Below are 21,561 nucleotides of genomic sequence, written 5' to 3' on the forward strand. Positions count from 1 at the left end.
TTGTTTAATCTGTATAGGGTGCCTTTACTCGATTTACTTGTTTTCACTGAGCTCTGTATTATGGCTAATCAAAATCATTACACACTCTGCCTTATTTTCTAAGCCCTAAAATCACTGTATTGCAACCTATCCGCCATTGCCTCAACCCTTCAGTTCTATAGTCAGTGCCTGTCATGCCTGTAACTAGCATGAGGACACGGGTCCTGGGTCGTTTCAGCAGAGTTTATGAGAGTCACTTAAGAAACAGCAACAGTGCCCAATCAGTGGTAGTATTGAGCAATAGCAAACAGCTGTCGATGGTGTAAACATTGTGGTGGAAAATTACCCTAGGGCAAGTTATATCTGTGGGATTTTCACAATTTTAACACACCTTATTAAAACAGAGGGATATGTGTCGAATTTGAAGCTCTAGAACATTCCGCCATTCATTCTTATGGGAGGTTTTTAATTTTTAAACTTAATTTTATTAAAAACTACCAATCCGATCGACTCCAAAAATACAAAGCACAAGTCACAGCAAGACCTTCGAAATGCAGTTTGAACAGAGTCTGTACGTTAAGTGGTTTGGGCTGTATTAATCTCAGAAAAGTGTGGAAGAAGAATAAGAAGTATGAGAGATAACGACAGTGCTTTTTCAAGCTCTCTAACTAACCTGTGTGCCCACATATGTGCTGTGCACACCTTGTCTAATAAGTAATGAGTTCAGTGATAAACTGAAGGGAGGGCGGTGCAGGCCATTACACAAGCAAGCAGTTTACACAACACCCAGACACTGGACTCCTGTAATCCAGGAAGAATCCCTGAGAGACTGGTTGATCAGTACACTGTTTTCTATTATTCTTTTTGGAAACGTTTTCCTAATCTAACACTCATTCTAACGTAATAAAGCCATTATTATCCTACAGTTAATCACAGTGCGCTATAGCTGCCGCACTAGGGTTGTGCTACAAACTGAAGACGGCGGTGAAGGAGATGGCAGTCCTGCTGCGCTCGCTCCAGCAGCACGGTGGGGATGTGAACTGCTGCTCCCTCTCAACAGAGCTCTTGGCCACCTGCTCTGGGGACAAGACTGTCCGTGTTTACTCGTCCAGCGACTTCTCTGAGCTGCCCTTCTCCCCTCTCACTGGACACGGCTACGGCGTTCACTGCTGCTGTCTCAGCGCCTGCGGCACCTACCTCGCCTCCTGCTCCACAGACGCCCTCATCATATTATGGAGCACTACAACAGGTGCGGTGATGGCCAAACTCGAGCATCCGGGTAGAAGCCCCGTCCGAGTGTGTTGTTTCTCTCCGGACTCGGCCTTGCTGCTGTCCGGCGCCTCCGACGGCACTGTGGCGCTGTGGGGAGTCCGGGAGAAAACCCTGAGTAGGTAAGCCTGTTTAACAGCACCGAGAAAATTCACAGCACCGCGCACAAACCTGCTTATGTTACTAAAAGGGCCACTCTGGCATGCATGCATAACCGCTGCATCTGTTGTAAACATGTCTGTTGGCGTCCTACAGCGGCACTGCAGTCTCGAGTGACATTTTCCAGGTGTTTTAACAATTTTTGCAGCTCATCGAGCACGTAACTTGAGCGAAATTAGTTTTTTTTCCTCACGTTTTACTGTTTTTAATGTTAATTCAGCCTTACTTCAAATAGATTATACACGCTCAGCTTAACATTACAAACGTCACGGACCCTCTGATAACATGAGACAATCAAAATAACCTACAAATAGTTTTAATGCTGCTAGCGTTGTCTGATATGGTCATTAAGTCTATCCCACGCTATAAATATGCACTACGGTATGACATTTAGAGGACAATTCCTGCTTAAAACTAGGAAAACCTATAGGTTGTCTTTCATTACAATAGAGAGAATAGATTATTTAAACACTTTAGCAAGGTGGCTACAAGGCGGTCTAAATAACACAAATCAGTACCTTCCTAGTAGACGGTAGAAGAGCGTGTTTCACTAAAAAAAGTTACCACTAGACACTAGAGTTGCTGTTACTGAGTGCTGATTGGTTGATATTACTGTTACTGACTGTTGATTGGTTAATATTACTGTTATTGTGTGCTGGTTGGTTGGCGGGCAGAGCAGCTCATTGGCTGTCCACGCTCGCTGACGTCATGAACGTACATGAGACGCTTTTTTAAACTCTTATAACTCGAGTTCAAAAGCTCTTAAAAATATAACAGCGGTGTTATAACAGTTTTATGCTTTTCTGTGTTTAGGAAATGAATGTATGTGTGTATATATATATATATATATATATATATATATATATATATATATATATATATACACACACACATTCATATATATATGACTTTTATATATATAAAAGTTTAAGCATTTATAAACTATAGTTTAAAAAAAAGTATCACTTTACTCAAATGCTTCATTAAAATTTTAAAATATTAATTTTGGTAGCGCTCACCCTCTAGTGTTTGAGAAACATGGAAGACATTATTGAGTGGTAGTTCTCCTCTCTACAAGTTTTGTAGTTTGGCTTTTTTGTCTTGCTGAAACAGGAAATAACTTGACTCTACCATTCATTTGTGCTTGGTTGACAACACAGGGATTGCCAGCTGGGAATTAACTTAGTGAAAGAACACTGATGAATGATGACATGAAAATGATATAAATATATATGATGTCTGTCAAACCAATGAGGCTCAGAGATACAACACTGCTGCAATACAGAGACCTGTATAACACAGCAAATACAATAGTAAATACAACACACACACACACACACACACACACACACAAATACATAGCAATATGACTCAATCCCACTTCCTGCTTTTTGAATTTCCAGATTATGTCTGTGACATTGTATTTACATATGATTATTATTGCATTTTGCATTGAAATACTTCACTTAATAATTCATATCTTACTACTTGCATTTTTGCACATTTTCTTTCTTAAACAATGCCAGCTGCTAAAATACTCTATCAACCAAATAATGCATTTAGCTGTTGTTTTGGCTGCTACCTCAGTGACAGCTATGCTCATAAATGCTAGCCTATCTACTAATATGTCATAGCATGTAACATTGTGCATTGCACAGTCAACATATTCGTAGTACCATGCCTGTGTTTTTGTATTTATTGTAAGTCTTTTGTATTTATTGCAGTGTATTGTCTGCACCGTGCAGAGGTGGACGAAGTACACAAATCATGTACTTGAGTTAAAGTAGAGATACCCAAGGTAAAATATTACTCCAGTAAAAGTAGAAGTCCTTACTCTAGACCTCAACTTGAATAAAAGTACAAAAGTATTTGCCTTCAAATGTACTTAAGTATCGAAAGTAAAAGTACTAGATTAATTATGGCTCTGATGTCCTGTTATCATTTTTATAACAAGACTCACTTCATGAACTCATTTTAGGTGAAAATCGTCCAGCGTCTCTCTTGGTGAACCAATCTTTTAATAGAATGGCATTAATTAGCGATGCTGACGTCTATTAAAATGATCATAAGCACAAAACACTGAAGGCAAACAGTTTATCAGGCAGAACCGAGTGGCTCTGAAATCACTTTTACAAACAAGCAAAATTTCAGTTTAAGATTTATTTACAACTTAGTTACAAGTTGAATAAAAACTTGCTTTAAACTCAGGATCACAAATAAGTTTCCTTTACTGTATTGATCTGTAGGTCTCTGTTCATAAACATAAACTAACCAAAACTAATTTACTATAAAATCAAAGTGTTTGTATGAATTCAGAAAAAAAGAAACACGTCAGTCACGACTGCATATATGTACATATTTCTATATTGTGGTCTATTTACACAAAGTTAGGTTAGTTCATCATTTAGGTGACGTATGTGCTCCCAAGTTTTTACGCTGCTGCACTGACATTGAACCGTGTGCTTGCACTGGGTCGGTATGACCAACAGGTCAAAACAAGTTCAGAACAAAGTGACCGCCGTGCCCTGATTGGTGTTCTTGCTTTGCACTTCTTTTGTTTTGATATGTTATGTTTTTATACACACAGAAACCAAAAGGAACGACAGATTTCTCAAAATGTAGTGGAGTAAAAAGTCAGATATTTGACTTTGAAATGTAGTGGAGTGAAAGTAAAAAGTCGTCCAAAATGGAAAAACTTAAGTAAAGTACAGATACACGAAAAAACTACTTAAGTACAGTAACTAATTACATTTACTCAGTTACTGTCCACCACTGGCACCGTGTATATTGCATTGTTTTGCATTTGTGTTCCTGCGTTGCTCCATCGTCCTGGATGTACATTGTTTCGTTTCACTGTGTACTTGTATATAGCTGCAATGGCAATAAAGCCTTTAAGATAATCCCATTAGGGATTAGGGATATTAGGCATAATCCTCATATTAGAATTCCCTCAATTTAAACAAGTTTAAGTTTAATATGCAGTCTGCAGTATTTGATTAGCCTACATTCTTGCATTTTTAAAGTTTTAAAATACTGATAATACACGGTTATGTAATATTATTAATAATTCTATGTCTTATATAATAAATATTGGGGTACATTCTGCTCTTTTTGCAGATCTAGTGTGGTATGTGAGGGCACAGTGGTGGCCTGCACCTTTTCTCCCTGTGGGCAAATGTTTGTAACAGGCACAACTTTGGGAGACTTGCGTCTCTGGAACCTTACCATGAATCAGATGCGTGCTGAGAAAGATGCTCATGACCTGGGAGTCAACTGCTGCCACTTCTCCCCTCAAACAAATATTGGTAAGTTTCTTAATTGTCTTCACAGCCCCAAATGTCTATCAGATCCTGGAAAATGGGAAGTTTTTTCATAAAAGCATTAGTACCTCTGAAGTTAGAAGACGAACACACAGAGTTTAGGTTTCAGTGCTGGTAAAGATGGACTGGCTAAAACGTTTCCTTCACCAAATGTAATTGATCAGCTAAGACATGGATGGTGTCTAAAATTTGCTTTTTTCATTTGCCCTGAAGCTATAAGGCTAATGTGATTAACAAGTTATGGAAGCTTACATACACCACTTAGCACTGTGCAACACAGAGTTGTTCGGAGTTGTCTGAACTTTGTAAATTGAAGAAAGGAAATTAAATGTACAGCAAGTGTTTTTATTGTAGAAAACGAAGGATTAGCTAAGTAGTGCATCACAGCATAAACATACAATGAAAATTCTGGCTTAATTCTGAAATGCCTTAGGTCTTCAGCATTTGTTCAGAGATTATTCTGACTAGGGCTCTTATTGTGAAGGCAGGACTAGTTTTCCCCTTGGGGATATGTGTGCAGATCAGGAAGAACTGAGAGTCAGACAAGAGCTGAGAGAGTAAAACCTGAGCTGGGTAGTGAGCGAGCTGTTAGAGGAAACTCTGCTTTTCCACTGTGTAGTTTCGGCCAACAACAGGTTAATAAAGCAGCACAACAGCTGTGGTATTTTAGGGGATGAATTAGCATACTGTTTCAGGGCTCCTGTGGATCCCTAAAAGTTATATATAGTCTTACTATTCAATTTTAAAATTTTAAGATTGTGCATTTTTTATAATGCCTAATATTCCATTCTAAAATGATGTATAAATCCTGTGTTGAAAAGAGTGATAGAGTATACAGCCCACCAAAAACGTCCAGCCAACAATAGTCTGAAAGACCATGCAAAGGACAGGGAGAGCAGTTAGTGGAGTAGGGAAATTAAAGATAGGACTAGTGGCTACAATATATCTCAAACTGTATAGCCATGTTTGATTTTCAGCCATTCTGCTTTAATAAAATAGTCAGTAATACATGGCATATTTGAGTTTATGTGCAGTGCTGTGCAGTGGAAATTATTTTATTGTTAAAATTAAAGTTATTGTTCTTCCTTTGTTAAACTTTTTTTAAGTATTACATTTTAAGAATGGAATTTAAAAACTTATATTTGAAACATCCAGACCACTAATCAGAATGTCAGTAGTAACACATTTATCTGTGCAGCTGTTTTCAGAGTTTATATTATCTCTTCTCTTTCTATTCTCAGCTTATCTGTCAGCACCATTAGGTGGTCATATCATTATAATACACTTCCAGATTAAAGTACTGTGATGAGTTCTTTTGTGAATGGACTGTTTTTGTTTTTTGTCAATTATTATGACAGTGCTGGTTATTCATTGTTTGTGTTGTTGTGTGTGGGTGCGCTTGTGTGTCAGATGGCCAGACGATGAAATTTCAGTTGGCTTCTGGTGGGCAGGACAGCCAGCTGAAAATATGGATCATTTCCCACTGTGCAACAGCAGGTATCCTTTCCACTCTACCCTCCCATCCAACCCACACACTGCACAGTGCCCTCACTAAATATTATATATCAGGCAGCTTCTTCTGACCTGTGCTGACTTGTGGGCCTGAGGACATATAGAAATGTCAACCAAAACTGTACAATGTTCTGTATAAATCATTTTGTATTTTGATATTTTGATCATTAATCTAATCAATATGATTGAACCTATTTGAGCCATACACAGTGCTTATGATAACAAACCATCACAACTGGCATGCTCCATTCTGCATAGTCCACACTACATCCTCACTGACAGATAGCACTGTCCTCGTTTACATCTCACTATCATATCACTAAACTCTGCACCGTAGATGCTCATACTTTATAACAACACAACACCAGGAGCTAGGAAGTTCTAACTATGTACATATTTGCAGCAAAGTACTCTAAAGTTTTTGTTGTTACTGCTTTTATTTGTACTGTGAAATTTGTGTCTGGTCCTGTCCTGCCTGTTTAATGTAAAAGTACTGGGTCCAGTAAACGTATATTAACAATAATCTTCAACTAACACATGCTTGTGATCACAACAGGTGAAAATATGGAAAGTTTAAAAAATAAAATGTTTAAAAATAATAGAAAGTTTTAGAATTGTGAAAAAATTAAAATAGGAGTTATGACGTGTAAAAAAGAAGAAATGTTCAAGATTCTGCGCTGTTTTTAGGACACTATTCAAGTTTAAGCAACCTTTCTTTTGCACAAATACATATAGTCTATGCTGGCTTAAGTGTGCACTGTCATTGTAGCAAATGAGGGGCATAACAATGCTGAGAGATTCTGAAATTCATGAAACCTCTAAGGGTCTACTTATCCCCTTACATTGTTATGGTGATGACTTACTATTAATTCAGATTTAATTAAAAACTTTGCAGTAAATCAGACATTCGGACCTGCTGTGTAAGTATATGTATGTGAGCAGATCATTGTATGCAAAAGTTTGGACACCCCTGGTGAAATAACATGTTTTATTGATTTCCTAAGTGAAAATAAGTAGACATTCTAATCCACTTACCTACATCTGCACATTTTAATACACAAGTACTATTCGGCTGCTGACTTTAGGATATTTACAGAGCTTGTGTATATATCGCTGCTGTTGGAGGAAAACCTTGTATCTCCAAAAAAGTAACTTTATAGGAGAAGGTAAAAACATACTTCACTTTCAATGTAAGTCCCATGTCATTTTGGGTCATTTCTTTTAGGCCACTCATCATAAAATTTACAAACAATGTAAAGAGTAACAGGTACTTTCAAATTATGTCAAAAACTGAAAAACACCAAAAATGGAGATACAAGGTTTTCTTCTGACAGCAACGATATATGTGTGTGTGTATATATATATATATATATATATATATATATATATATATATACACATTGATGTTGTCAGAGAAAGTGCCAAATGAAGAGTCTCTTTGCAATAATATGACTGAATCCTTCCTGTCATGTAAAATCTGAGTGTGTTTTAAAGTTGTAATAGCTCCTTGTTCCTCTGTGGACCATTCTGGAGCTGCTTGCTCGTGCAGGTCACTGTCTGCCCTGTCTCTCTGTTGCCATGGCAACGGTCGTAGCTGGTTGGGATGTGCATCCTGTGTCACTTCCTGCTGGGAGTCTGCTGGGCAGGCTTTTGTTTCAGATAGAGCACACACACACACACACACACAGAGGGATAAGTAGCAGTCAATCACAGGGATGCTGTGATATCATTTTTCTCAGGAAATTGGCAGTGTTATTGAGTGAAGTGTGTGGATTGGAATATTCATGATGCTTATTTTCCAGGCTTTATCAGTCTCTGCAGCAGGCCTGTATAGAGAGGTCTGATAGACTGTTTCACTCAGTGGGGTCCCAAAGAGAAACCACCAGTACTGACACTAAGCATGTAACTGCACAGGACTGTCATGTCTTACCATTTTACATATTGGCCCTGATAGTCTGGTTTACAGGCACCAAGTTCCACTCTTTTAATATGTGGCAATTATTCTGGAATTGTAAATTATTATGTTAGGGCGGTGTGCTTATGGCAGAAGAACATGCATTTGTTTGTAGTGGGTGATATAAGGAACCTACAGAGTCATTTCTGTCTGTGTGTAATTATTGGTGCATTTTGCAGGTTGCAGTATGAAGCTAGTACACACTCTCACTGCGCAGCTGCTCCCTGTTCTGTGCTGTGCTTTTTCATTTGATGGACAAATGCTTGTATCTGGGTGAGTCTCAAAACTATCTGCGCACAAATACACTGCTATTTTCAAGGCTTTTCTATGCCATATACTTTTGAATTTCTGCAGTGTGTTGTGTTGCACTTTTTGACCACTAGGGGGAGCTTGTCATCTTCTGTACTTCTTGTTCTGTAATCATTTAGAAAACTAAAGGAGGCTTATTGTGCTGCTGTTTATTAGCATGTATATTTGTCCCTCATAAATACACTAATAACTCCTTGATGGCTGCGGTTTTGCAGAACTGAGCACCTGTCTGCTAAATACTCCCAGACTGTCATAAGCTGAATGTGTTTTATTCTGTCCTGCAGTTCAGTGGATAAAACAGTGGTTGTGTATGATGCAGTAAGTAAACCAGTGTTATGTTTTATGCATTTTAACCATCTGTAATCATCTGTGCAACTCTATTTCATTAATGTAAAATCAATTTTTCACTTTGTATAAACATCTTATGAAGCTATTATGAATGTTTGTATATGTCCTTTCTGCAGAATCAGGGCATTGTACTTCATTCTCTATCCCAGCATGAACGGTGAGTTCTCTTTCTCTGATTGAGTCTCTCACTGTGATCCTAACAACTGATCCTCTTGTGACCGTAAGGGTTTTCTCTCCCTCCCTCTTCCATTGTAGATATGTGACTGCTTGTGCCTTCTCCCCCTCTGGGCTCATCTTGGCCACTGGCTCCATGGATAAAAGAGTGAATATCTGGAGGATTGGTGATGCCATATCAAGTGAGCCCTGAATGGTTTTAATCATATAAGAACATAAACATCTGTCAGACTCCACCTATTCTCAGTAACAGACAGAGGCAAGAATGTCTGATGACATGAATTCTTATCTGGTTGGATTTGATGGCTCCAAATCAGTTCCAGTCCAAATTACTCTCTGAAAATTATCAGCAGGATGTTCCTAACAAGTGACTGTTGTATGTCTCTCAAAGAGACCCTGAATGGCCGAGACATATACTGTGCTTGCTCTACATGGACAGTTGCTTCTTTCTGCAGGCACTCTAGTGGCCCCCTAGTAGCCACTCCCTAGCAGAATAACTCTGTCATCAGATTAATTAGGATACTGTGGACTCTCGTTATGTAGAATGTGACTCTGTGTTGAGCTGCTAGCGAGCAATGACGGGTTAAATAATAGGGGTGATAGGAACCCCTGCTCAGAAAGAAATTCATAAGACTGCTGTGCTGAGATAAAATGAACAGAACAAATGCAGTTTTCTTGATATTATAAAATCATGGATACCTGCTGCAATAAAAAGATGACTTGGTTGCCAGTCTAAAAACACAAAAATTCTATATTTGATCAAAGTCATGGAATAAAAAAAATGCAGTTTTATTGAGGAACATCCAAAACCTTTTCTTTCACAAAATTGCATTTAATGGCTGTTGTGAAAAAGTGTTAAACAGAATGAGTTCAGCACCTTTGATTACAGTTGCTAATTTCCAAATGTGGAATATTAAGTGATGCAAGGCGATATTATATTGCCTAGTATTCAAAACTAAGTGGCATATGCAACCATCCTAAACTCATACATCTCACCTTGCTTGTGGCTCTTCACTGACACCTCCACAAGGTTTCCTGTGAGTGAACATATGCGTTCTAGCTTACAACAGTGACCTCTGAGAGCTTAGTGCATGCCAGATTAACCTGGCATCTGACAACAGTTCACATTACCCAAGCATCATTTGTATTACAGAGCGGGTCAAGATTATAATTTGTAGTGCTAAGCAGATTCAGAGTGAAGCTCATTAATGCTCATCATGAATGAGTGAGAGCGAGTGTGTGTGTCATGTGTGTGACCCTGAACTCTGTTGTGCAGCTACACTGTGCCCTGTAGTTGAGTCTTAGTGCCATGCTGACAGATGGCACAGGACGCTGGCTCTGAGACTAAAACTGGCACTGCTGCAAGAGGAGCTAGTGCTCCAAATATACAACATTAAAACTCCTTGTGTCCATCCATACTCAGCCAGTCACAACTCTAATGCCTGTCGAGGTTACAGATGACTGTTCCCAGCCCAGTCAGTCTGAGTACCATTAGGCCATGTAGATTTGATTACCGCTTTAATGGACTCACTTCTCCTCGCTCAAACACAAGATACTGACAAATAAGGCATTTTACTGAGATGGTGCTATTGCAAACATCATAGAGGGGTAGTTTTAAACTGACTTGCTGTAGATGTTTCTGGCATCTGTGGGTTGTTTCTGGGTGCTATAATTAACTAAGCATTGAAGATTATTTCATTTTCTTTCACTCATCTTGATTACAGCAAACTAATCCAGTTTGAGGGAGCTGAGAGAGTCATTAACTACTTACTGTTTGCCTGTAAATACGATTTTAAAGCCTTTATACTAGTGTCTGTGTGCAGACTGTAAGATCATATGCTTTTGATAAGACACAGAGCCTGTACAGGAAAGTCTGTATTTTATATGCTCATCCAGTTTTGTTGTTTGGAAGTTCTCTTTTCACCAAAGTCGTTGTCTTTACCCATGAGGAGAAAGTCTTTTTGGAAGCCAACATCAAATAGAATTGATGAAACTGAAGAGGATAAAACACTGCATCACTCCCTCTTTAATGGAACAATTCTGATTTAATAAGTGCCTCAATTGTGTCTCCTTTGATGTGGTTGTCATTTTTCTTTCCTCTTTTTTAGCTGATCTACCAAAAGCAACGAATCAAGGTAGGACCATTTCATCATCCTTCTTTTACAGCTTCTTGTGCTGTTCTTCAACTGTTACAGGATTGTGTCAGTGTTTTTTAATCCTGCTCATGGGTCCTCTGCACAGTTTCAACTTTTTCTGGTTTCAACTCACCTGATCCAGCTCATGGAGGGCCTGATAATTAGCTGATGATCTGGCTCAAAGGTGTCAAGGCAGGGAACAGCACCCAAGAGCAGGATTATGAAAGACTGGACTAGATGCTAGGGATCCCGATTAATGTGTATGTTGTATTTTTTTCTTGTGTGTGCATGTTTTTTGTGAGTAAACAGCGGCACAGAGGAAGAGCCAGAAAGGTGGAATGGAAAACTGGTAGAGAGGGAAAACAAAACCTAATTGTGGGACTAATAAAGGATTATCATATCTTATCTTTTCAGTCAGAATGCTCCTGGAATTGGCTTTACTGAGGTTAGCAGCAGTGAATTAATTAGCTCTGCAAACTTTATAATGCAGAACATTTTTTGAGAAATCTGAATGTACTATGGTGTCTGCCACACACTCTGCACACAAACTGATATGAAGAAGTGGTAAGCTGAGCTGTGCATCCTGCACTTAGTGGTGTTCGTTGGTTTAAGGTATGTGTATGTGTTACGTTATATCGTGCTGGGCTGTGGTGAGAGAGTTTGTGTGCCTATCATTATGAGTAATCGTATGGCTAGAAGTGACATGCCTGCTTTGCTTTACCATTGTTGTGTGGCTGTTCTGCTTGTTTCAGTAAAAGAGCACCTCCTGAGCAGATATAATGGTCTGACCTGCTTCTATGCCACCACAATACAGAAATGTAGTGACTAACCTCATTATCTGGCTGTAAGCTTTGCATTAGAGCCATGATGTCTGTTATTTTTTGTTGTTGCTAGCTGTGTTACCTTTAGCTCACTAACAGGCAAGCTAGAATAGTGAAGTAACAAAACTGTTTCAGCAGTCATGTGTAAGAGATGAAGTAGTCTGAACATAGCAAATTGAATGTTATGGTTTTGAAATCTGAAATATTATTCCTAGGTTATGGCTTATAACCAGCTTTGGCAACCATTGTCTTTGGTCACTGTGATTTCTTGGCTGCCAAAGTCGACATTTATGTTCACTCAACCCTTTATCTCTCAGAAGGCTTATGCTGCTTTCATTACTGCGTTGGAAATGGGGATTGTCTGACCTCCACGTGAGAAAAATCTATTTTCAGTTTTCCAACTAGTAATCCTCACTCAAAAAGTTGGAGCTTCTCAAGATCTCTGAGTAGTAATTCTGTGAAGTGTGAAGTGGCTTTATTTGGCATTTTAATACAGTTAAAGTCAAGAGTTTATGAAATTGCTGCAGTGGCGTCAGCTGCAGTGGTGTAAACACTTTGGTGTGGAAACCAAGAAGATGAAAAATTCAGAATTTCCAGTTGTCATGAACTCAGCATTATCTAACAAACTTCGCTTGTGTTTATACAGTAACGGAACAGCCCTTCAAATGGCCATGCAGATTCCTCTAATGGGAAATGGCAAAGGCAAGCTGAAGAGGGCACATTAAAAATGGAATTAGAACAAGCAATGAGGCAAACTGAGCCAGGAGCTGAGGCAGATTGAGACAGAATGGGAGAGAGACTGGGGAGGCAGAGGCTAACGTCCACCTGCCCTGAGATAAGCCAACGCTATATCTCTCCTTTATATATCACAAACCATTAACACAGTCCTCATAGTCAATTATATGGATGATGCTGTGGATGAGAATGTTTCTGATGTGATTAAAGCGTTGTTATAAGGAATGTGAGGAATGTACAAAACCATTAACACACCTTTTATCTGTGAGCGGAGAGGACATTTGTTATGGCTGGGTTGGCAGGTTGGGTTAATGTTTTGCTATAGTCATGCAGGTATAATAGTTTTCACAGTAGATCTGATTAGTCCGTAAGTGCTTTCCTGACAGAACAATTAACACTGGACATGAAAAGATTTGACCATGTATTATCTAAAAAAAGTACCTCCTGTTTGGGTTGTGAGCAGGAAGGAAGTCGCTCGGGCACTCCAGAAAGATGGTCACTGATTGGACGGAGGAGGATGTGAGTGCATGGCTGCAGGAGGAGGGACTAGATGTACTTGTGAACACATTTAAGGCCAATAACATCGATGGACCTGAGCTCATCACCCTCACCAAAGATACACTGAGCACTGATCTGAATATTGGTAAGAAAAACAGCCGTAGTAACAGTGATGTGGTTATTAAAGGAGATGGTGAACAGTAGATCACTTGTCAGCTGAAACCTATTCAGGGTGTAAATGTCCACTTTTGACATCCACTGTAGTGGTACCCTCAAGAGTACAAGGTCAGTATCTTTGTTCAGGGAACATGATTGTAACATGTTCTTTTTAAAGTTGCATTGACTACTTTTTGTTTTTTTTTTACTTTTACAGTGTAAAGTTATGAAAAACAAACAAAGCTAAACAAACACAGTTGTATGCAAATATTGGGTGCCCTGGTCAAATTTCAGGTTTTCTATGTCCTAATCTTATTGTTTATTTGCTGAAACTAACTAATTAAATAGAAATTCTGCACTTAAATGTGTAGTGTGTAAATGTGTCATTCATAAATGTCATATTTAGTTAGTTTATTGTAATTTAACAACAAAACATTTTGACGAGAGTTGCCTAAACATTTGCTTCTGACTGCTTGTCCCTTTCCTACAATATTGAACCCTAAATACCTTAAAAAACATAATCTGTGAGGGTACATTTGCATTGTTTGTGCTTTGTAGGGGCTAACATTTGCCAGTAATGTACGCTTTTTGACTAGTAATTACTATTTATTGGTTTGATTAAGCAAATCAATAAATAGACTAGTTATTGCATAACATAATGTACTGTTTAATTCAGGGTGGATTGAACCAAAAGGAATTAAATAAGGCAGAGATTTGAGCTAATTACTGACTGTTTAATCTTTTAAATGCAGCTGTGTTCCATAATTTTTTTTTTTTTTTCGACAAAAGGCACTTAATGGACCTGGCTTGTGACTCGCCCTCTCGCTCACATTTTACAGGCTGATGATTCTCCACAAGGGGGAGCTATTAGACCTCAAATTGCTTTTGATGCATTTAAGGAGCAGTAAATAACATCAGAAAATATTAGTGACATCACTAAATAAAAATGTCCTCATCAAACATGGATTAACCAATCTGGTATCAAAATTTTAATCTGTTTAAAACTTTGACTTTGACCCTATTTTTGATATTATTTTTAATAAATGAATCATTTTCAGCACAGTGTATTTTAGAAATGTAAACTAGCTGTACATTTACATTAATCCCTATGTGAAGTTTAAAATAATGGATCAACAGGAATAAATGTAATTTTTTAAGCTTAAATGTAGGTTTACCTGTTAACTCAGTTGCAATAATCCAGTATTTTAGACATAATGAGGGTTACATACAAAAACTTTTAATCCTGGTTTGTATGCATCAATCGAAAATATTGTATTATTGCAACCGAGTTAACAGATAAACCTGCATTTAGGTTTAAACAGTTGGTGTACCTTATTCTCTGTATTAGAAACTCATTTTCAGTGAACCTAAAGGCTAAAGTATGGATGTATGTATCTGTACACGTGAAGGAGTGATGATCAGATAGCAGGTTTATCTTCTTATATTCATAATCATCAGTAAAATTCTCCACTTCTATTTTATTTATGTGCGTGACTTTCACTTATGAATACACCAATCGCTCCACATTGCATAGCTTGCAGCCGTTCACTCTGGCTCCAAACAGAGATCCACAATACCGCCTGATTTCTGCTGGCTGAAGCTCACTTAAGAAAGCTAAAACCAGCCTGCGAGCAGCTCCTGTCAGCTTTTGTGTGCTTCACAGTGGAATGGGATCTTGTGTATTCACAAAAGCTAAATGAGATTTTTGGCTGTGATCTGCAGTACATGCACAGGTGCATAGCTTATTATTTCTATCATTTTACATCCTTCCTGGTGGAGATGCATCAAGGCTGTTGTGTGTATCAGCAAAGTAACACTACAGTTCCTTCTGTAGCCTAGTTTTAGTTGAAAGGCTCCAGGCTAGGAAAAATCAGTTCAGTCACAAGGGAAAATATTTAGAATGTAAGTCTCAAATAATTAAATCAGAAAATAATGGTTGAATTAACTGTGGTTTGTGTCCTGAGGGAGCTGCAATGAGATCAGTCTGGATTCAGTATCAGCAGTTTTTGTTTCTCTTCTGAAAGTCTCTTGTGTTGTAAACTGTAAAGCCTGTAGTCATCTGCCTCTGTTTCTCTCATTCATGGGGTTCTGTATCTGAGGGTGGCTATTGAAAGATGATTGGTTAAACGCATTACAGAAATAGTTGCTGGGCAGATGTGTGTCATGCTGTTTGAAAGCATGCAGTGTTGATTTAGCATTTCTTTGCTGCAGTCTCTGGTGTACAGGTGAACCTGGGGCTGATTGTACTCTGATTGCTCTGTTAGTCTATCCCTGCAACTGCTGTACTTTCACTGTTGTCTGGTGGGTTCTCTCAGGACACTAGTGAATGTTTACTAATTAATTTAATTTAGCAAGATGCTGAAGTCTCAGAGTAATTTATGTGATGCACTCAACAACTCACAGCTGTGCTGTCCCAACTGCCACTTCCGAGTGCATGTGGCCACTGCTGACTGAATACTGATTTCAAATACAGCCCCACGGAGAGAGTGCAAGTGGGTACGTGAGTCAGAGATCAGATGGAGAGATCAGACAGAGAATTCCCTGTCTGGTTTCCCAAATGCATTGTAGCCCAGAGATCATCACAGGCTGGTAAAGCGAACATCACTTTGAACAAAAGATGATTTTGACACTATTGTGCTTTTGGGAAGTTATGTTTTAGATTGAGAGCTGATAGAAATAAAGGAGGAGCTCCATCATAGCACCACGTTGACTGCTGCATTCACAGTATTAGTGAGAATCCAAGCTGAAGGCTCAGTTCTTTCTGCAGCACAGCTGGGCTTCAGAAGATCTGCCAGACAGTGTGTTTGTAGTATTTCAGCCCTGACTGAAGCTGTCACAAATTCCGCACTATAGGTTCACAGTAAAATAGTGGAATATAGTTGTACATGACTGGAAAACAGTGTCTGTCATTTTTTTTTTACCTTTGGCATACCTGAGCGCTTACATGGATGGAAAAGTGCTTTTTCCCCTGAAGAAAACTTTGAGATGTGTTGTGCCTGATTCTCAGAGGGCATCATTGCGATGAATCACACACAAACACAAAATCTCTTCTGTGAAGCTGAATGGATCCAGACGCTGGGTGTACTCCTTTTGTCTCCCACAAAAGGAGTAGGCTCAGAGATGAGCTTTTTGTCTGGCCATGAAATCTGAAAAGCATGAATCAAATAATCAAGCACTTTACAGACTGATAAGATGGTAAAGACACTGATGTCTTCACATGATGAATTTTCTGTACATTCATTTGTTAATTAGTTAATCCATTCATTCAATAAAAGAGGGATTAATTATAACCATTATTATTTTTTTCTACATTATTTCAGTGAAGATTGCGTGGTTCAGACCTTGTTGTTAAAAGAAGAAACATTGATGTTAACTGTCTCTTGCCTGTAGAGTCACTAGGTCTTCGGGGTAAAGTTATGAGGAAGATTGAGGATCTGAAATTTGCTGTGATTGGCTCTGATGTCCCAGATGAGTTCCTGTGTCCGATCACAAGGGAGGTCATGAAGGATCCAGTCATGGCCGCAGGTTAGTTGGTGGACAGTTGAATGAAGAACTTGTGATTGCTCAGCTGTGTCATCCCTATTGCTAATTTAAGGCAGTCAGTCTTAAAGCTAGAGAGGGAGAGAGATAGAATGGGGTGGCCAGTGGTGCTAATTCCTGACAAATACAACAATACGTCAAAGAATCAATTACATGATTTCTGATGTCTAAGATGATGTGATAAAGAACATGGATGGAAACGATGGCTAATTTGTTCAACATTTATGTTAATAAAATGCCACAGGTGAAAAAGCAGACGGTCTGGATTATTTTTGCAGTACATCTTCTTTTCATGTTTTATACTAACTGCTATGGAAAAATTTAAATTTTAGATTGTCTCTGATGAAGCTGAATGATGATCCAGGCCTCTACCGCCAGAAGAGATTGAATTTGATCATCCCCAGATTATTAATCAGTTTTACCTAAACATCATGAACATGACTAAAATTTGACTGTAACTAAAAGGTATTTTTCTTTGAAGACAAAGCAAATGGCTGTCAAAGTTAATGTACATCACAATATTTTCTAAAATGACCACCACTCTTCTGCACTGTTCGTGCAGTTGACGCTGTGTCTTAAAGTACCAATCGACAATTTACTGCAGTACAGAGAAAAGCTCTGCTAACAAGCGTAATTGCACACTGATCCAAAACTTGTAATAACCGTCTGTAAGCTTATTTAGAAGTGTTAAATTGGCCATTCAACTTCCTTCTCCTTCACCTTGTATTGTACTTGTACAAAACGTCATCTGCAGTGCATCTTTAACTGTAAACCAAGAACTACTGAGAGAAAGCTACAATAATAAAAAAGTGGTTTGCTCTCCAGATGCAGACTCTCTGCACTTCTGCTTGTAATGTCGATAATTGCTATGTTTGAAGTATTGCCGTTCAATAAAAACCACACCGGCAAAGCATTCTGAGTGCTTATGTCATTTTTCTTTGCTTTAAACAGATGGCTACTCCTATGAGAGAGAGGCAATCAAGAGCTGGATCAACACCTCAAATCACTCCAGTCCTATGACAAACTTACCCCTTCACAGCACCATCCTCACTCCCAACAGGACCCTAAAGATGGCCATAGACCGTTGGAAGGCCACTCTGTGACTGTAACTGCAAGAAACCTCCTGTTTGGGCTTTCAAGGAATTATTTAACAAAATATTTGATTAAACACATTTGGCATTAAAAGTAACACAAAAATGTGTTGATCTTAACTGAGCATGTCAATATGTGTAGGACAAAATGTATTGTTTCTAACATGTCTGTTTTAACAGTGTAGTAACTTGTACAATGGAGAATCAGCCACCAGGCTTCATTTATGCATTTAATACAGAATTAATAAAAAGTGTCCTAAACTTTTGAACCCAGTGTGTTTGGCATGGACACATTTCAAATAGTTGGCTCTACATGTACATGTAGTTCAAATCATAATTGTCCAGATGTGCTTTGTAGTCTTATATGAATGCCCTTGTATGGTAAAGCAACTGTATTCAGATACACTATATGCCCAGCAGTACCAAGGCAACATCATCTCCATAGAAAAGTATTTCTTAAAATTTCTTTAATTCCTTTCTTAGTGCTTTTAACAGTCTGTAGCAGTAAACCATTGAGTGAGAGTATTCGTGTTAGCCTTTGTATTTGATCACTGTTATATAAATATTACAGAAGCAGTAAATAACACAATGTTTAGATCTGTACACCCACTTAGGCCAAATATCTGTCGGTGCTGCTTACTGTTCTGCTTGAGGCTTTACATTAAAATTTACTCAGCTGACTTGGCGCAGACAGTCAAAAGCAATTGTTGAAATACACTAAATCTTGTGTAGCTGCTTGTCATTGTACACTGGGAATGAAAATCCAATGATGTTTGCTCCTCTGAATGCAATGATGAACAGAATGGCAGTAGTGCAGGATGATTAACAGTGGATTTTTGTTTTATTTCCTGTTGAATAACGGCAGTAATGCATCTTTACAGCATGTGATTAAAGAGAATACAGTTCTGCACATTAATGAAACATGGCAACAATTGCAAATAACATACTTATTAAAATAGAACTGCGTGCCCCCCGAGCGCAATACCTCTCATATTTTAACTGTATACTGTATTTTCTCTTTTATTAAAACCGGCAGCTGTGGCATGCATTTCAATCCAGGTGATCTCCATATTTATAGAGCTTCTCATTGAAATTTAAAAATTCTTCTTTTTATTAGCTGTGCAAAAATAACTATATAAAATATATTGCTTTTACAATTACCAAGCCATAGGCGCTGTAAATAAATTATCCTAGACAGCAAAACAAGCACATAGGAGGAGAGATTTTTAGCTTTTAACATTAATGGGCAAATCCATATGTAATATACAAACATACAAACCTAGTATATTTTTTATAACCTCAAACATAATCTTAACCAAAGAATGTGCATAAAACAAAAGCAAAATAGACAAATGTTTTTATCTCAATAAGTCAAATTCACTGATGTAGACCTTCACAAACAGGTTGAAAAATACACACTATTACTATTTACAAGGCTAGAGCAATTCCTCAAATCCAGTCCTGCAGTTTCCCTTGTCTTCTAACAGCCCTGCTTCAACTTGACCAAATGAGCTGAAAGAGGAAAGTTAGAGCAGATAATCAGCAAATATTAAACTGTGGCCTTCTCGAGCAGGACTTGGAACACATTGCACTAGTGGTTAAAGATTCTATTCAAAACACAGGAATGTCTCATTATTGACCTCTTCTACTGTCCACATATTAAATCATTCATTCCTACTTTTGTGTTTTTCTCAGCACCAGTGATATATTGTCCACAGTATAAGCTCCCACATGTGCATGTATATTGTACGCACAGATATGCAGTAATGGTTTGTAAAGTGCTGTGTGTTAAATTCTGTGTGCCCTGTGTGTTCAGTGGTTAGCCTCCAGGGTGGCTGAAGCATGATGAGCAAGCAGCCACCTTAGCACAAACTTTTGGCTGTACTGCCCCCCCAAAAAAAAAACAAACAAAAAAACAGCAGTTCAGATGTGAGATGTAATGACCATGATGTACAATTTAGACCTGGTTCACAACTGAAAAAGTCTGTTTATGAAAAATACTTTCATTTTAATATCAGATGTGTGTTTTTGTGTGTGCATTTGTGTAGCTGTTGTTCATGTGAGACAGCGCATGAAAGAGAGCAAGGAGCAACGGGTTACGGTTGTATTATGAATAGGCTCTATACATTAGACTCGATAAAAGATCGCTTTGGTTTCATTGAAGCTACATGAATGGCAGGATTATCTCGAGCTAAGCTGGGATGCTTGGGCTTACTGTCTGTGTAGGAATGTGCCATGGCAACAGCTGGCTTGGACTCTTTGTAACAGGTGGCGGCCTGGCAGAACTTGTCGTTGAATTCTTTAGCATGCAGGCTGCCGTTGTGCAGGCCCCCCAGAGCAGCTCCCTGAGAGGAGGCCTTGAGCTGCTCATGGTAAGTGCTAGAGGGCTTGGGATACGACAACTCACAGTTCACTCCTGCTAGCCCTGCAGAGGACATGCTGTGGCTGTCTGAGGAGTGACTCTGCCAGCCACGAGACTGGTGACACTGCTGCTGCTGTTGCTGAAAACGTGCTGTTTTGTCCATAATGCCCATGAAAGGTCTGGGTTTGTACTCCACAATGCTTCCCTGGGCAGCCTTGGTTTTGTCCACGCTGGTTTTGGTGCGAACATCTGGGCCTTGTAGCTTCCCACTGTCTGACAGACTGCTGCTGGATGCCAAACTGCTTGTGGAGCTTGAGACCCTCATGCTGCCTGCCTGGGAACCAGAGCCAGAGCCTGCCCCCTGTACTGACTCCTTTCTCAGCTCCTGCCCCTGAGCACCAGGTGCTGCTGACAGAGCCAGACCCTCTAAAGAGCTCACGGAGTGGGCCGAGAGTCTCTCTGGAGCCTTACTGGAGCCAGATGAGGGGTATGCCTGAGACTGGAAGACACCTTCACTTTCATGGTGACCTGTGGCAGTAGATGTGTGGCCTTTGTCTTCACTAGGGAGTGGTAGAGGGCTGATGTCAATGCCTGGCCCTGCCTTCAGCATGTGACGTCCAGGGAGTGGGCTTGAAGGGCCATGGGTTTGTGATTTACAAGCTGTAGGCTGGGTAGAGCCTGCCTGGAGAGAGCTCAGGTGTTGGTTGGTTTTGACGATTTGGGCCTGTTTGGTGGGCTGCAAAATCAGGCTCTTGTGGGCCACAGGCTCCCGTTGGTGTTGCCTCTGGCTCTGCCTATGAAGAGGAGAGTCTGGCTGGCCAGTCTGCTGACCATTACCCACAGAGTCTGGCAGGGTCCGGTTAAACTGGTAGATATTCTGTGACCAGGGCTCAGCTCTGGCATCAAGCTGAGAGGAATCCTCCTCATCCAGGTCTCTCCCCAAACTGTTTTCTGTTAGATCCTCTTCCTCCCCCTCTTCACGCTCATGGTCAGAGTCATGGTCAGCTGCAGATGGATTTGCCCCCTGTTGTTTATTTTGGGCACGCTGCATTTGTTTGCATTCCTCTTCTACTCGAGCCAGGAGACGACGGATCTCACGATTGTTGGGGCAGAGCTTGGTTGCCTCATGCAGGTCAGCTAATGCTGCAGTGAACTGCCTGTTAGAAAAAGAAACAGAAAAAATTAAATAGGTAAAGGTG

At 39.4% G+C, this 21,561-nt stretch overlaps 2 protein-coding genes across 5 annotated transcripts in view; one reads left to right on the forward strand and one right to left on the reverse strand.

Moving 5' to 3' along the window:
• The first annotated feature begins 753 nt into the window (after window positions 1-753).
• Window positions 754-19,080, forward strand: LOC108424327 (WD repeat, SAM and U-box domain-containing protein 1). Its single transcript, XM_017692270.2, has 11 exons — window positions 754-1,370; window positions 4,525-4,712; window positions 6,138-6,224; window positions 8,373-8,466; window positions 8,787-8,820; window positions 8,967-9,007; window positions 9,106-9,206; window positions 11,133-11,159; window positions 13,179-13,358; window positions 16,760-16,894; window positions 17,861-19,080. The coding sequence occupies exons 1-11, from the start codon at window positions 973-975 to the stop codon at window positions 18,010-18,012; spliced, it is 1,437 nt and encodes a 478-aa protein (XP_017547759.1). The 5' UTR covers window positions 754-972; the 3' UTR covers window positions 18,013-19,080.
• The window catches only part of tanc1b (tetratricopeptide repeat, ankyrin repeat and coiled-coil containing 1b), a 153,462-nt gene continuing 150,723 nt past the window's right edge, over window positions 18,823-21,561 (reverse strand). For 3 of the 4 annotated variants that reach the window (XM_017692273.2, XM_017692271.2, XM_037539215.1), the window contains one exon: window positions 18,823-21,519. In XM_017692273.2, the coding sequence (XP_017547762.1) occupies window positions 20,121-21,519 (1,399 nt within the window). In that variant the 3' untranslated portion in view covers window positions 18,823-20,120. The remainder of the gene's footprint in view (window positions 21,520-21,561) is intronic. The other variant, XM_017692272.2, reaches the window with a different exon arrangement.

The sequence above is a fragment of the Pygocentrus nattereri genome, chromosome 6 (genome assembly GCF_015220715.1).
Source record: "Pygocentrus nattereri isolate fPygNat1 chromosome 6, fPygNat1.pri, whole genome shotgun sequence".
NCBI classification, from domain to species: Eukaryota; Metazoa; Chordata; class Actinopteri; order Characiformes; family Serrasalmidae; genus Pygocentrus; species Pygocentrus nattereri.